The sequence below is a fragment of the Dendronephthya gigantea genome, unplaced genomic scaffold (assembly GCF_004324835.1).
Source record: "Dendronephthya gigantea isolate DGI-Jeju-01 unplaced genomic scaffold, DenGig_1.0 000001F, whole genome shotgun sequence".
Lineage (NCBI taxonomy): Eukaryota > Metazoa > Cnidaria > Anthozoa > Malacalcyonacea > Nephtheidae > Dendronephthya > Dendronephthya gigantea.
Window position 1 is genome coordinate 217201 of NW_021163011.1, and position 14541 is coordinate 231741.

At 39.3% G+C, this 14541-nt stretch overlaps 3 protein-coding genes across 3 annotated transcripts; 1 reads left to right on the forward strand and 2 right to left on the reverse strand.

Moving 5' to 3' along the window:
• Window positions 1–3594: 3594 nt before the first annotated feature.
• Window positions 3595–4273, reverse strand: LOC114530382 (transmembrane protein 136-like; the record flags this gene model as incomplete). Its single annotated transcript, XM_028552007.1, is given in 4 exon segments — window positions 3595–3810; window positions 3813–3881; window positions 3884–4045; window positions 4048–4273. Coding segments are annotated over 4 exon segments (597 nt in total), but the record flags the coding sequence as incomplete, so codon positions are not given.
• A 2404-nt stretch (window positions 4274–6677) lies between these two features.
• On the forward strand, window positions 6678–10468 carry LOC114530170 (coiled-coil domain-containing protein 160 homolog). Its single transcript, XM_028551753.1, has 2 exons — window positions 6678–6890; window positions 7573–10468. The coding sequence occupies exons 1-2, from the start codon at window positions 6678–6680 to the stop codon at window positions 8221–8223; spliced, it is 864 nt and encodes a 287-aa protein (XP_028407554.1). The 3' UTR covers window positions 8224–10468.
• Window positions 10469–11055: 587 nt separating this feature from the next.
• LOC114526749 lies at window positions 11056–13712 on the reverse strand. The gene is made up of 2 exons (XM_028548279.1): window positions 13075–13712; window positions 11056–12362 (listed from the first exon to the last, which is right to left on the reverse strand). The coding sequence occupies exons 1-2, from the start codon at window positions 13625–13627 to the stop codon at window positions 11605–11607; spliced, it is 1311 nt and encodes a 436-aa protein (XP_028404080.1). The 5' UTR covers window positions 13628–13712; the 3' UTR covers window positions 11056–11604.
• Between the last annotated feature and the right edge of the window lie 829 nt (window positions 13713–14541).

A 14541-nucleotide genomic window follows, 5' to 3' on the forward strand; every position in this document is an offset into this window, starting at 1 on the left:
TACTATATATATATGCATATGTAATATATGTGATATTCCACTTAGCTAAGTTTACTCAACTAAGTTTTAACGTTATAGTTCTTTATTTTTTAAATTATCGTTTAGTATTTTACCACGCATGTTATAGATTTGAAATAAAATTTGTTACTAGCTATGTAACATAACACGATAATTTTCAATTCTGGCATGCATGGTTGTTTTAGTGGCCGAAATATCCACGCTCAAAATAGCTCTAACAGAGCACTTCTGACAAAATTTATCGATTCCCTCCTCCCTTTATTTTCACGCCGCGTAAAGCGCAACTCTGGTCCTGTACAGTAAACCCCTGAGTAGTTGCATGCAATTACGATTCTGCGATGTTTGACACCTCCAAAGAGGGTGTGAGTGCATGACACCCCTTAATGTTGACAAGTGCCAATTTGTGATCCGGCAGAGTCAAACTTTTTAATTATTATTTTCGTAAACATGGCATTTCCACAGATGTTAATGGTCCGAGTGTTCTGGTCGATTTTGTGTCATAAAAAGCGTTAAAATTGATATACTGGAAAGCTACCCGCCTTATATAGGAAAATTTGAAGTTAGTTTTAACATTATTTGACAAACTGATGAGTTTTCATTAAGGACTAAAACATATGCATGAGCAATACTGGCTTTATTAGTAATAGAATTTGAAAGTATGTTTTTTAGCATCGTAAACGAGGCAAATGAAAATTTACTTTGAATTGGGTTGATTACATTTCAGTCCTCGGGTATACGTGTCAATATTGTCTGTTTTTGCCTATAAAACCGGGCATTTTCCATTCCCTTAAAAATTTATATATACTTTCGTATTATACACGATTGACATGCAATGTTCTCCCAATTTCCACATGGACAAAAATTAGGACAAAAAAGTTGTATCATGCCGACATGCGTCGTTACTGTGCGACGCCCTCGACAAGCGGTGATAACTTCATTCCAGGAGGGGTGAAACCTTTCATTTTTCGCATCGACATTGTTCGTCCTGAACTCATCGTAAATCGTCCGAGTTCATCCTCCTCTTTTTTCCTTAAATCCTTCAATACCTCCGTTCTAGGAGCAACGATATTCTTGTCCCTCGCTTCCGTCATATCAATCTTGTTCTCGTAGAAGTCTTTGGCGTAAGCCCTGCGTACGTGCGCCACCTTGCCACGTTTTCGCCTGTACGGTGGATTGATTCTCCAGTAGGAATTCTTATTCGACCTCGAGATCATCTGACCAAGCGTCAGGTTTCTCATTTCGCGAGTCGCGTCGTACTTGTTCTGCAAACCGTCGGCTTTCTGGAGTTGATCTCGCGTGCTGTGCAATCCCAACGTGGACAAGGACTCTCGAACGTGCTCCAAGTGTTCCCTCCTATCCAGAGCCTTGTAATCGAGATCCTCCGTAGAGTGCCTCATACTTGAAGCGGATATTCTGCTCGTAGCCGATGATATCTCACGTCTGTCGAGGACGTACCTCTCAACGGGTGACGTTACCTTGCGTTTTCGAGTTTCCAAGCCGGCATCGGCACCTGCGATTGCCCGAATCGCATTCTCGTCCTCTTTCATACGCTCCAAGTTGATTGTTGTCCATAGCAACTTGCTGTGTTTCCTTGCGGCCGTCGAATAGCTTTCTTGAATTCTCGTCCTTACATCCTTGGTGATTTTGTCCTGCTTGATCACCTCGCGCGTACCGATTTCGTCTTGTAATCGGAGAAGTTTTGAGCGAATATCCACGGAGCGGTTGGCAAGTTTTTGGCGTTCCACTCCATCTAGGTGTCCTTCCTCACCACCCTTCTTTGACTTCGTGTCCTTGCTTATGTCCTTGAGCGTGCCTTTCAGTTCGCGTCTTAGCTTTGCCTCTTGAATTTCTAATCTTCTTATTCTTGACACTCGCCTTTTCTTCGTCATTTTCGATTCATTCATTTTCGATTCTATTTGCCCAGCTATCAGTTTGCTTCCGCCACGCTTCTTCAGACCTGTATTTTATTACTTCTTATCTAGACCTACTTTCCATCAACACTTTTTGGTAAAGACAACGTTAGGACAGCACGATGTATATATATACGGTCTAATATTATTACAAACAGAGCGACCTGTTTTGTTTTCACTCAAAGCCCGTCGTCGAAACTTTATTATACCTGTGTTTGGCTGAACTTGCTATTTAATAACTAAACCTGAAATGTTTATTTTTGGAATTATGTCAACAGTAAAGTGCCATGGCAATACTTCGTTGCCCCAACCGATGTCAGCATGCGGGCTATAGCAAGCCAATCAGAAAGTCCATTTACGACAGGTGGAATACGCGGGGAACAGGGTGAACAACATAATTAAAGATATTTAAAGAAATAAACGCACGTACTTTAAGTAAAACAAAATACAGGTCATTTTAAAATTGACGGGTACATGAAAGAATCGCTTAATGTCGGTTGTTTCCTCTTTTTGTAGTATAATATGACGATGTTAATTGGTATTTAGAACCAAGCTAAGCGTTTTAACATGGTAAACGAAAGTGAAAATGCAGATGAAAGAATACCCGTTGTCGTTGAACAGTGGCAATATGTGAGAAAGCTTTGTTTTTAGTGTAAGGGTAGGGGGGAGGTGGTTTTTTGTGAAGAATGGCGACTGGATTATGCTTTTCAGAATTCCTTATTTTTCCGACAATCTATTATATCCTTCCTAGTTGGGGCTAGAGTCACCCGATATGATAGTTGCACGCTCCCAGTTCCCCCTCAAGCGCCACCTCTTGTACATTTAAAAGCCGTGTTACACGATGCAATTTTTTTGCAGCTTGCAATGCTTCTGTTTAAGATGTAAATAAGTGAAGAGTTTTCGAAATGTAGCACACGAAATTTCCGTGGATTGCCAGGAGAGAATAAACACAAGTTTGATATTTGCTACTTAATGCTACATTTACATCGAAATCCATCAGTGAGGGATCGTAAGAATCTAGAATTGGGATTCCCTTTGTCAGAGCCAGAGGTCACCGGTCGGTGATTTATATCATTTATGAGAACCAGGCTTGAAGCTAGTCACGATAAACTGCCAAAGCCATCATGGTTTCCTGAACCTATATATAGAAACTGGCAGTGTTTGAAATAAATAGTGATTTCCAAAGTTAATAGAAATAGTCTAGTTTACGTAATGAACTACTGAAAAATAAAATGATGACTTGATGTCTTCTATCTTACACGATGATGTGACCGTATGGCGCGCGAATTTTTTTAGCCTGGTTCCATTTTGTCTTTATTGGCTCGTCATGCAACAAGGCATTGCCACCGATCAAAAATAGTGCAGTTGTAAATTTAGTGCAGTTGTCTATAGTTTTCTATATTCAAACCAGTCATTGTAAGTTTACTGATCATTGTTGACTAAACTGCTCAGAAACATGAATATTCTATTACGTCAGCCACATTGACATGTTCCAATCGGAAGCCGGCTTTACTTTCACGAAACTCGAACGAAGATCTATTGTTAAATATACGAGCACGTCGAGTAATCTCAAATTTGAAACAGGTTTGAAAAGATTCTATTTTATAACATTTTTATAGACTTATTCATTCATAAAAAATTACAAATCTTCGTTTTTGGCATTATAGCGACAAATTTTAATTCCTACCTAAACTGGACTATATGTGTACGAAATGGGATCCTAATAGTAAAAGTGAGCAACATCACTTCTGTTTTCTTTTCTTGGCAAAAAATCGTTTTCTCGCAAAACGTAAAATCAACACCATCCACACGAGACTAAGCGAATACAGGGCGACACCTCCAAGTTTCATAAGTCCAGATGTCTTCGAAGAGGCCATCGTTTCCATAAATAACCAGGCCCCAGTCCGATGCGAATGCACAGGAAAAGCAGAATAAAAATAACGTCGTTAAGTTAGCAAGCGGTGTGTCGTATTTGCCCGTTTCCCGGAGGAACCACCTGACCTGCAGGCAGGGATTTGAGATCTCCGAGCCAAATATGGTTGCGATGAGCTCGGCACCAGACTCCTCGAGATAGAGAGAGAGGGCCAGGCCACATATCGACGTCACGTGATGAGCAACATGTCAATGCCTTCGCTTCCCATCAAAACGCACCAGATAAAATCGAATAAAAAGTACCCGAGGGTTATGGTAATGCAAAGGGTCTGCAAGGGGGTGCTCGGCTCCCCCAGGGCGTCGAACGGCCACGGTCCGGTGTAGAACGCACAGCACAGCGAAATGACGCAGCTAAGCAGACCGTGGAAAACAGTTACCAAGCGACAGTTCCATTCTCGACTGCGTCTGTTTAATTATAGACGCAGAGAAAATTATAGGAAATTGTCCATGTGCAGAAGCAAGACAACACGGCTAAAAACGACGATGGCATTTGCTCGGACAATCTAAATTCTCCAAATGTATTGCAAACGCGATAATGGGTAGCACACTAAAAATCTAAAAGGAATTAAAAAAGTAAGGCACGTTTCGTTGATTTCCGATACGGAATCGAGCATCATCCCTGGTAGATAGGCAAAAGAAAGACGTACGTGTTCAATCATTTGAGGGGGAACAAATCACAAATGATATCAGATACAATTTCTCTACTCTCGAGTACAAATTAACTGTTTGATCATTCGAGGATTTTGGTAAAAATTGCCCGACCTGCAGGTATAAATCGCCCATTAGAGCGAGTTGAAAATAGTGCCCGGTTTTTCCTTTTGCGTCGCGAGTTTACGAAAATTTCGCGTGGGCGGCACGAAGTCTTCGAAGGAATCGAAATCGTCCTAGGATCGTTTCTCGCGCAGGTGTCAAAAATTAGGTGTTACAAGCTCAAGCGAGGTAACGGTAGCCCGAGTGCATGCCTGAGCAGGCCTCTTGTTTATTAACAAATGTGCACAATCTGGGGGGTGCCCCGCCCCGTCTGTTTATAGAGGGAAGAGGATGTAAGAAAATAAATGCCAGCGGCTCAATCGACCGAAAACGAACATGTGCTAAAGAAGGCGTGCAGCAGATATGTATCTAGAACGGAGAAGTTGGCAGAAACCTGCCTTTTGTATTTTGCAAAATTTGGTATGTCTCTGAGTAATAGGTTATAGGTGCAGTACAGTTTTGCACAATTTTAAAGCCCTGCTTGGTGAGCCAAGTATTGAAATTTTGTCAATCAGGCCTTATAAACATTGGTTTTATCCAGTCTATCAGGTATTCTCAAGCACTGGCTGTCTATATAATTATATAATATCCATAATTGTCATGCCTTCTTTTTCCACCTCAGAGACATGACACTATTAATTGGATGCATTGTTTGTATATGGTTTGTCGAGATAACAAAACAAGTATATAATATTTCCATCACCCATCGCAATGTGAAATGGAATTATAGCCAGAAAACAGTAACATTTCAACTTAGAGCCAGGTATATCCTTGGAACATTTGGCTGCTGCCAGCAAAACTGGCCTATATATAGTCACTATTAGAGATTAATGATGTGGTTATTCAGAAAACATGCGAAACATCTACCATGAACTATATTAGCTAACTGTAATGCTGAGACTGCATGCTTCAACATAAAACAATTCAAGGTACATTTTTAACAGTGCCATGCCATTAGATAATAAAATAAAAATTTTTAGGCCATGCAGGATCAAATATGCCTACTGATAAATTGAATGAACAGAGCAATTACTGCAAACTTGTACATTGCTTTCCATCATCCCATGTGCCCTCCTTACCAATTTGGTTGGTCGAAATATTTATATCAGCCAAGCATTAAATTCAGTTGATAAATTTACTTTCATTAGCACCTACATTGCTGGGATTAATGCACATTTACACCAAGGATATCTTAGCCAGAGGGGTTGCAGTCACAGTCAGGCTTGTAATTGTAACTTAGAAATGCCTAATGTTAAATTAGAATATGATTATCTAACATTTAGTTTCATTGCTCATAGCTCGAAAGTGTAGACTAAATCAATTGCATTTATTGTGGCTCAGTGGCTGGAATCATTCCTGATTTCCTGCACTCAAAGGCTTTTCCTTTTCCCATTTGTTTCGACGAAGGCTTTTATAATATAAACAAAATATATACCCAATGTACCAGATGTAATTAAGGCAGATGTCGTAAAGCAAATAAGGCAAATATACAATACAAATTAGAAAGAGCTGTGCGATATATACGATACAAAGAACTAAGTTGACTAGACGGACACATGAATAATTCCATAAACTGCAGCTGTCATATTCTTCCTGATCGCCTTCAAAAGCTTTTTTTCTCTGCCCCAACCGATTTACCGGTGTAAATGTCAACATGGGAAACACGGTGATCCTATTAAATTAGGTAGGAATATATTCGATATCGACCAACCTGAAATTTCGAGAACTTTTCATGAAACTTTTCATGTCTTGTTTGCTGTGTCTCTAACTAGCGTTCTTAGGTACATGTGCTTTGAGTGACATGTGAATATTAAATTTTTAAAATTAAAATACTACCAGAATTATTCGAGTGGGCAGTTGGGCGGGGCTTAATACACTACCTCAAAAATAATCTAACCCTTGAACATCTTTTAAATCACACATTTTTTATGGAGTAGAACTTCGAAAAGAAATCAAAAGCGTATTTTTAACACCAATTTTATGGCATCAAATCTAAAAATAATTCGGTAGTAGGCTGTAGACAATACTTCATGTAACACTGAGTGTTGCTGTTTCGCCGTTGTAAATATGGCGGCTTGGATTGAAGAGTTATTTCCTCCGAAATTTAAAGTAAACGACTTCTTTCGCGATGATGGAACAAGGCCAACCCGTGCTCGGTTAAACGAGAGTTTTCAGGAGGTATACGAAAAGGTTTTTGAAGAAATACTCTCGACTAGTAAGGAGAAGGACAAATCAGAACACAGACACGATTCACAAGAAGATGCTTCTGGAGGACAGGAGGTTGTATAAAAACGCCAATTGGTTGTTTTCACCAATTATAGTCTCTCAATGAATGTATATTTATGTTTTATGTACCGGCTCAGACACAAAGTTAACATACATGGTAATTTGTGTAATAGATGGTGATTTCAACAGCGCTGAAATAAAAGCATATTTGCTCTAGTGTATACATACCAATTGTTTGCTCTAGAGTCTATACATATGAAGCTACTGCCTACTGGACTTGCCATACCATATACCATGCTTTTAAGTACAGTAAATGTACAAATGTTGTGGAAAACAGAGCACAAGAAAAGGTGACTTACTTTAAAAGTTCACCACAAGACATTTTTGTGCCCCTTGGCTTAACGATAGACCCTTCAGAGAGCATAGGGTGTTCCACACCTGCTCTGGAATTGTTTTGCATTCATCTTGGAAATATTCACATCTCCCCAAGAATCTCTCTCCTCCCCCAGAGTTGCTAAAGTTCTTGCAATCGAGTTGCACAGATGCTGATCAATAATGCTCTTTTGATATTGAAAATATAGTATATTGACAGCCTATATATAACAACTGCACCTTTTTTCACCTCTCCCAATTTGTTTATCTAAATCTTGCCTCGTCCCTAGTAGCCATATATACCAATTTAGTTTAACACGACCAGGGGGAAACACGCTGACAAAGCAAATTTTGGATTTTTTAGGGTAATTTTACAGAAGCAAATCGAGATCATAACGAAGAAGAAAACGGTTCTGAGGACATCCAGGATAAGTGCATATGGAACGCCGACGAACTAAAGATTCTTCGTAAGTTTTTAAAACGTTCGAAATTGCACAATATTCGCTTGAGCGTCCTCGCACAAGCGTTGCAAAAAGACTGCGAGCGCTTGAGAAAAACATGCGAAGAACAAGCAAGCGAAATTATGAAATTGAACAGGAAGTATAGCGATGTTAGAAAGCAGAACAAAGCGATGAAAATAGCTTGCAAGGCTTTCAAAGAAGATGCGAAGAGCTCGCAAGAAAACTTTGAGATTTGTCAGGATCGAATGGAGAAGGCCATCGAGGACAGAAAGTCAGCAGAACTTGAACTGGCGAGAATCAAACACGAATTGGAGAAAGTTGGGAAACAAAACAAGGTTTTGCAGTTGGAATTAGAAAAGCAAAAAGCCTTGGAGAGGAGACTTTTAGAGAATCAAAATGTTGCTCTACGATCACTCCATGAAAAGGAAATCACCGATCTTCTTGAAAGGTTGGAAACAAGCGAGGCTTGCCTTGAGAAGGAAAGGAACGAGCATGCAATAACTAAAAAGGCTTTAGTACATTTGAGGTTGCACTTCGCAGCCGAAGAGACCTAGTGGTAGTAAATTTGAATTTCTAATGAGAAAATATACTTTTCTTAAATGTAGTTTAATGGCTTCTCACTGGCCCGGAGCTTTCGCGGCGGACTGTTTACTCGCGAAAATTTACACGACTTCAAAATCGTTTAGCATAACCACCAGCAGCCCAACAGCAAATGGTTTATTTGAACAAAGCGACCGCTAATTGATGAAATTACATTGACACATATGTGATTTATTTACTTTTCAATATACTCAAATTAATCCGATGGCACAAAACGGGCGAGCTGCGTCCTCTGACAATGTTCAGCCAATCCAGGTGATCTAAAATGGTGAGAAAGAAAAGCCATTTTACGTTTGAGGCAACGTAATATTTTTAAAATGTGTTGTATTTCGGTTTTAAAGTGCATTAGAACTACAGTTCTTATACTGAATATAGATTTGGATTTCTATTTCGACAATCTTTTTGAGTGCTGATTAACTAAAATATGAGCCCAAAATCACCTAGAGGCTAGATATTGTTGTCGATTTTTCTTTGATTATAACACCTCAGTTACTCCATCTTCCTATAACCTTTCATACATCACGATATTATCAAACATGGCAAGTATGAATGCAACTACGTGGAGTGCTATATTTGAAATTATCCGAAATCGAAAGTCTCGCGTAAGCAATCCTCACGAATCCGAAATTCAGTTTCGCAATCACTAAAATTTTGCTCATTTCTGATACTGTATGCTGTCATATAGTCTGCAAAACATACAAACACGCTAAAGTTATATGCTCATGTATCCTAATTAATTGCAATTGCAATCTGCCATTGAACGCTATAGCCGGTACTATGGCTTCCAGTGGGAGCACAAGACGGAGTACAAGTGGCGATACTACGGCCGATATGGGTTTCGCAAAGACAGATGTGGCAAAGATGATTTGTGAATTCATCAGAGGAATAATGAAAATTGGCAAACTGAAAGCAAATGAAAATGTACTTCGTGTCGTCGAAGGGCTCGGCCGATACGTGGAAGAGCTTGTCGGAACTGAGGAGGGAAGAAAACTTCTTTGCAACATGAAACAGCTGGCGTCGAGGATAACGAATAAAGAAACTTTTCTGGCCATGTTATGGCGCATATTCCATGTGGCAGGACGGATTTGTAGCACAGGTGCTGGGCGCATCGGTTTGTTTGTCATGGGCGCAGCACTCCTGGTGTTCCTGCTGTCGACGGTTACGGGACTCGCCGAGGGCGTGCTGGCTGTTTGGTTCACGCTGGCCGCAAAGACGTTCGCTCTTACGCTGTTTACAAGCGGCTCCAATCTAATGTGTAAGGGTGTTAAGGAGATAGTCCCGAATAAAAAGGCATTCGTGAACTTGCTGAGCACTATCGCTTGCGGAAGCGGACAGGAACAAGCCCAAGTTTCAAGAGAGGAGATTCGTCAGTTGGAGGGCAGGGTCGCCCGAATGTGTTCGGATCATGATTGGGTGCTGCTCTGAGTGAAGGCCGTGTTACACGAGCAATTTTTCTTGCAACTTGCATTCTACTTTAGAGAGATGTAAATTAGTGGAGAGTTTTCGAAATGTATATGTATGAGAAAACATCCCGGGAGTGTAGCACAAAAGTTTTGTAGCTGTCAGATTTTCATCTCTGAAAAGTTGAATTGGATTGCAAGTTGCAGGAGAAATTGCATCGTATAATGCGGCCTTCAGAGGCTGTTTATAAGGATTTGCTTCGTTGAACCCCCCGTAACTGGGCTCGTGAAAAAGCCCCGGACACAATGTTTTTTTTTATAAGCCTTCTGTTAATTGGAATCTGATCTGGCATTGCAAATATGCATGTGCATAACTTTCGGTTTATATATAAATATATAGTCTACAAATATTAAACTGCAAATCCACTCACAAATGATTGCATAATGAATTATATAAAATTTAAATCAATAGACCTTATTAATTTTATCATACCGTTCCATAACATTACTAGAAGACCATGGGCGATAATTATTGTTAACCGTGGTGGCATAGGCACGAAAACCATAGCAAAATGTCAGCCTGGCCATTCACGCCTCCGGCAGTGATTGCAAAATGATATTTGCTAGCATATGCTACTCTTGGTTTAGTTATTAAATGTTGCAAAACGTCATGGTAAGATGTCTATTAAAGCATGAATAGAGTGTTTGGTTGTGCCCTTAATTTATTTTTTAATGTAGTTTTTGTAGTATTTTTTAATGTTATTTAATGTTGTTACATTATTTTTAGACGGTTTGATGTAACCCATCCTTGAATAAATAGGTTTAATTAATTGTTGTAAAAAATACAACGAAAAGTTAGCCAGTAAATTTTTACATATTGTTTTCTCGTGTTTGAAAGTCAGTTTCTGGCCTTTAATTTTCATTTTTTCACCCCTAGATCCGCCACTTGCGAATTTATTCGCGATTCTACTTTTTCGAAGGCCAATATCGCTCTGCGTCGCGCGAATAAATTCGCCTAGTGGAAAACGGGCTTAAGCTGTAGGGTTTACTAACCTGTAGGGTTAACTTGCCGTTTCCGTTTTGCCGTTTCCATTTTGTCGTTTACGTTAATCTTTTAAAAGGTCTCTATATTGTATTGTAGCATATATGTACGTCATGAAACATTAGCTAAAAGCTCCCACATTTCTTCAAATAACGTAATTAAGTGGTCCTAGTCCTAGATATTTAAGAATTTCTTTCATAAATCTTTGATGGATCACTTGTGAAAAAATATGAACACCAGTGAACTCTAAGGCAAATATGGAACGAAATGAACAAAATAAATGAATATGGAACGAAATGAACAAAATAAATGAAAAACACAGCTATATCTTCATGGAGCTAACATTATTATTTTTAATTAAGACGTCGCAAAATAAAATAATGAACAATTGCAGTTCGGCTAGAAAAGGAAGATTACACTGTCACTGTATATACGGACCAATATAGGCAATTGCTTTCGTTTTGTTTAAAACAAATTTCCCCATCACCCCATGCCAGCTAAACTAAAGCGTTGAAATCTTTATTTGGTAATGAGGTTTCCCTAATAGTTTCAGTTTCATCTAAAGCAAACCGTTCAGCTTTCAGCGTAAAAAAAACTAAAACGTACTGGCTTCAATATCACTATATACCTGAGGATGAGTTTATCCTTTCAGTTGTAGAGTTCACTGGAACGGTCCGGCACAAAAGTACATAATTCGGTATCCGCGGTAACTGTGGCCTTGGGGCTAATCTCGGCTAAGCGGGATCATATAAACAGACAACGAGAAATCGTGTGTGTAGCGCCTGACTGCAGTTATTGAAAAATTATTACTGAAAAATTATGAATCTACAGTTCAGATCCTATCGTTTACAAAGTCGCTATTGATAAGGCAATAGGGAATGTTAAAAAAAAAACTAAAAGACAGTTCCAAGAGCATCGAACCAAGCCAACACGGTATTATCTAAAACGGCCCACGTTTTGAACTCGTCAAATGTGATCTTTCCATCACGGTCCAAGTCGGCACATTTGAAAACATTCGCGACCATCTCGTCAATGGCGTCCTGTGACATGGCCTCCATCAAGGGTCTGGCACCGCCGCTCCCGCCCGCTCCGGAGCGTGGCTGCTGCACGGATTTGATATCCCCACCAGATGCGCCGCCAACGTCGTTGGGAATTGGAGCATGAAATACAGATGAGACTGGCTTATCTGCGGTCTCATCGAACGCGGCCTTCATCTCTTCTTCCCGCGTCTTTATGTAATCCCTGACCAGTTCTATGCTCACGTTGAAATACGCTTTGAACATGTCGTGAAAGTCTTTGTACACAAGGTAACCCTTCTTCTCCAGGTCGTAACCTTCGAAAACAAACCGTAGTTTTTCATCTTTGCTGCCCTTCACCAAAACCGAAAGAGCTGAGATGAACTCTTCGAACGAAATGACACCGTCGCCGTTTTGATCGTAGAAAGAAAACATTCTGTCAATAACCAGGTTGCTTTGCCGGCCAAGAGGTCCCAAACTGAGGTTGAACGCCTCCCTTGAGATTCCTTGCTCCAGAGATGCCAAAGTCTTAAATTGTTCGTGTAGGGTCTGAATTTCAGTTTCATCAAAATGAGTCTTGTCTTTAAGGCAATTTATGTCATCCCAACACAGTGCCACATGGTCCAAATTTGTGCCTGAAAAAACAAGACACCTGGAATGTTGCTCATTTTCTGTGAGCAGGGGATATGCATAGAACAGACCTCAGATAAGGTATTTGAGACAGGGTTATGTGATGCTTTGAGTGGTGCAGTGTTAAGTGTAGTTAATGCTAATTGGTGATTTTGAGCATATATACAGTGGCGTAGCCAGTCCGACAATTTATTTATGCTATGTTAATATTTTGGTGTTCATTGACTGTGAAAACAATGAATTTCTAAAGAAATGAAGAATTATAACATAAAATTTGCATAGCATGACTAAATTGTCAGGCTGGCTACGCCACTGTATATATGTCATGTTTAAATAAACATCCAAAAAATTCCAAATTAAGTGTCAAAAAGCTCACTCTAACTAGACAGATTTGGTGATACAAAATAATATCAAAAATGAGACAATTTTTATATCAATCATGTTAGCTGAAATGCAATGCATCAACTACAAGTAGCTATAATTTTTAACTCTCAAGTAAATTAATTATCACCTAGGATGCAACTTCAACTGTTGAATTCCAGATGATAATTGGTTTACTTGTCAAGAGTGAAAATTATGTGTCGGTCAGTTTAAGGGGCATCTGGAAGTTAATAATAAGTCTGTTTATACAATTATACACAAATTATTATTTAACTACTATTGGATTAGTTAACACCCCACAAAACAAACACCTCTTTATGTGGCCCAAACACATACCAGTATAAAAGGGCTTCAGACATACTGCCTTTGGATTTGCCAGTGGTGGTATTGGGTATTTAATTTTTAAGAAAACGTGAGTTCTATTGTGATGATCATTCGTTTCACAGACCTCACAAACATCATAATCAAGACAGTTAGCACATTTATAACGAGTTCCACAAACTGGACTTGCATTGCAAATGTTGCACGTAATACCACGGTGGATAAGGCAGTCCCTGTGTGCCTGGTCCTTTGCAATTTGAAATAGCATGTCTACAAGTCCATTATTCTCCTCGGTATCCGGGGGGGGAAACAACATTCCATCAGATAAGTTATATCCCGGGTCATCGTTAGGAATAGTGGGCGAAAGTCTGTCAAGGACACTATCACGGTTTTCTCTTTCGCTTTGAGAAAAACCAACTCTTTCATTTCCGATGCCGGCAATTCGTTCAGGAAATGCGTGTAAAATTCCTAGCCCTCTCGAAGCCAAAACGATTGCCCCTGCGCCAGCCACAACACCAAAAGTGAACTGTACGAACGAATTTGAATACCAATGAGCCATTGTTTTCATTTAAACTCCATGTCAAATATGGATATATGAGTGAAGAGTTTAAAACGTTGAATATTATCGCTTCCTGACAACTGCTCAGCATTTTTCAAACATGGCGCCTTATTTACACCTAAATCTGAGAATGCCTCGCTTCATGCTCAAGAAACTCCTCAGTTCTCCTAGAATTCCTACAAAATTATCCCGTCACAACAACGTCAGAGCCATCTTAATGAGATTGATTTCAAGTTTTGCTCTCACAAGCTATGTACAAAGATGCAAAACATCGTTCTTAATTAAACACATGCATGAGAAAGAATTTTTCATTTTCACCAATAAATGTGGGGATAAGCGGTAACACCAAGTCGAGGCTACTAGGCCATGAATGGCAGCCTGTTTCCAGAGTAATGACTTAATTCCACACTTATTTTTCAAAATGAAAAAAATTTTTCATGTATGTGTTTGAGAACGATGTTTTGCATCTTTTCACATAGCTTGTGAGAGCAAAACTTGAAATCAATCTCATGTAAGGTGGTTTTAAATTTAAAACGATAATGTTGTGACGTAATTCTCGAAAGGTTCTATTTGGATATTCGTTCAGCGTTCTTGCTAAATACGCAAAAGTCAGTATTTTTGAATATAATAAAACAAAATGCAAGAAATTTTTAAACTTTTTTATCTAGTGGAAGGCAATGCAATCAAATCCCCACAGCTGAAAAGAACATACTGAAGTTAGTAGAAATGTAAAGTTTGGTTGCGAAATATTGTAAACTGATACGAAAAAAATAGCCTTGCAAAGTTTGCAAATTTGTTACTTTTTACTACAAACGGAAATTGTTACCACATTCAGGCCAAAAATGGGAACCGATATACTAAAAGCTTACTCATGCGCACTTGCACTCGTTCATGCTGATCAATGAGAGAGATTATTTTAACCA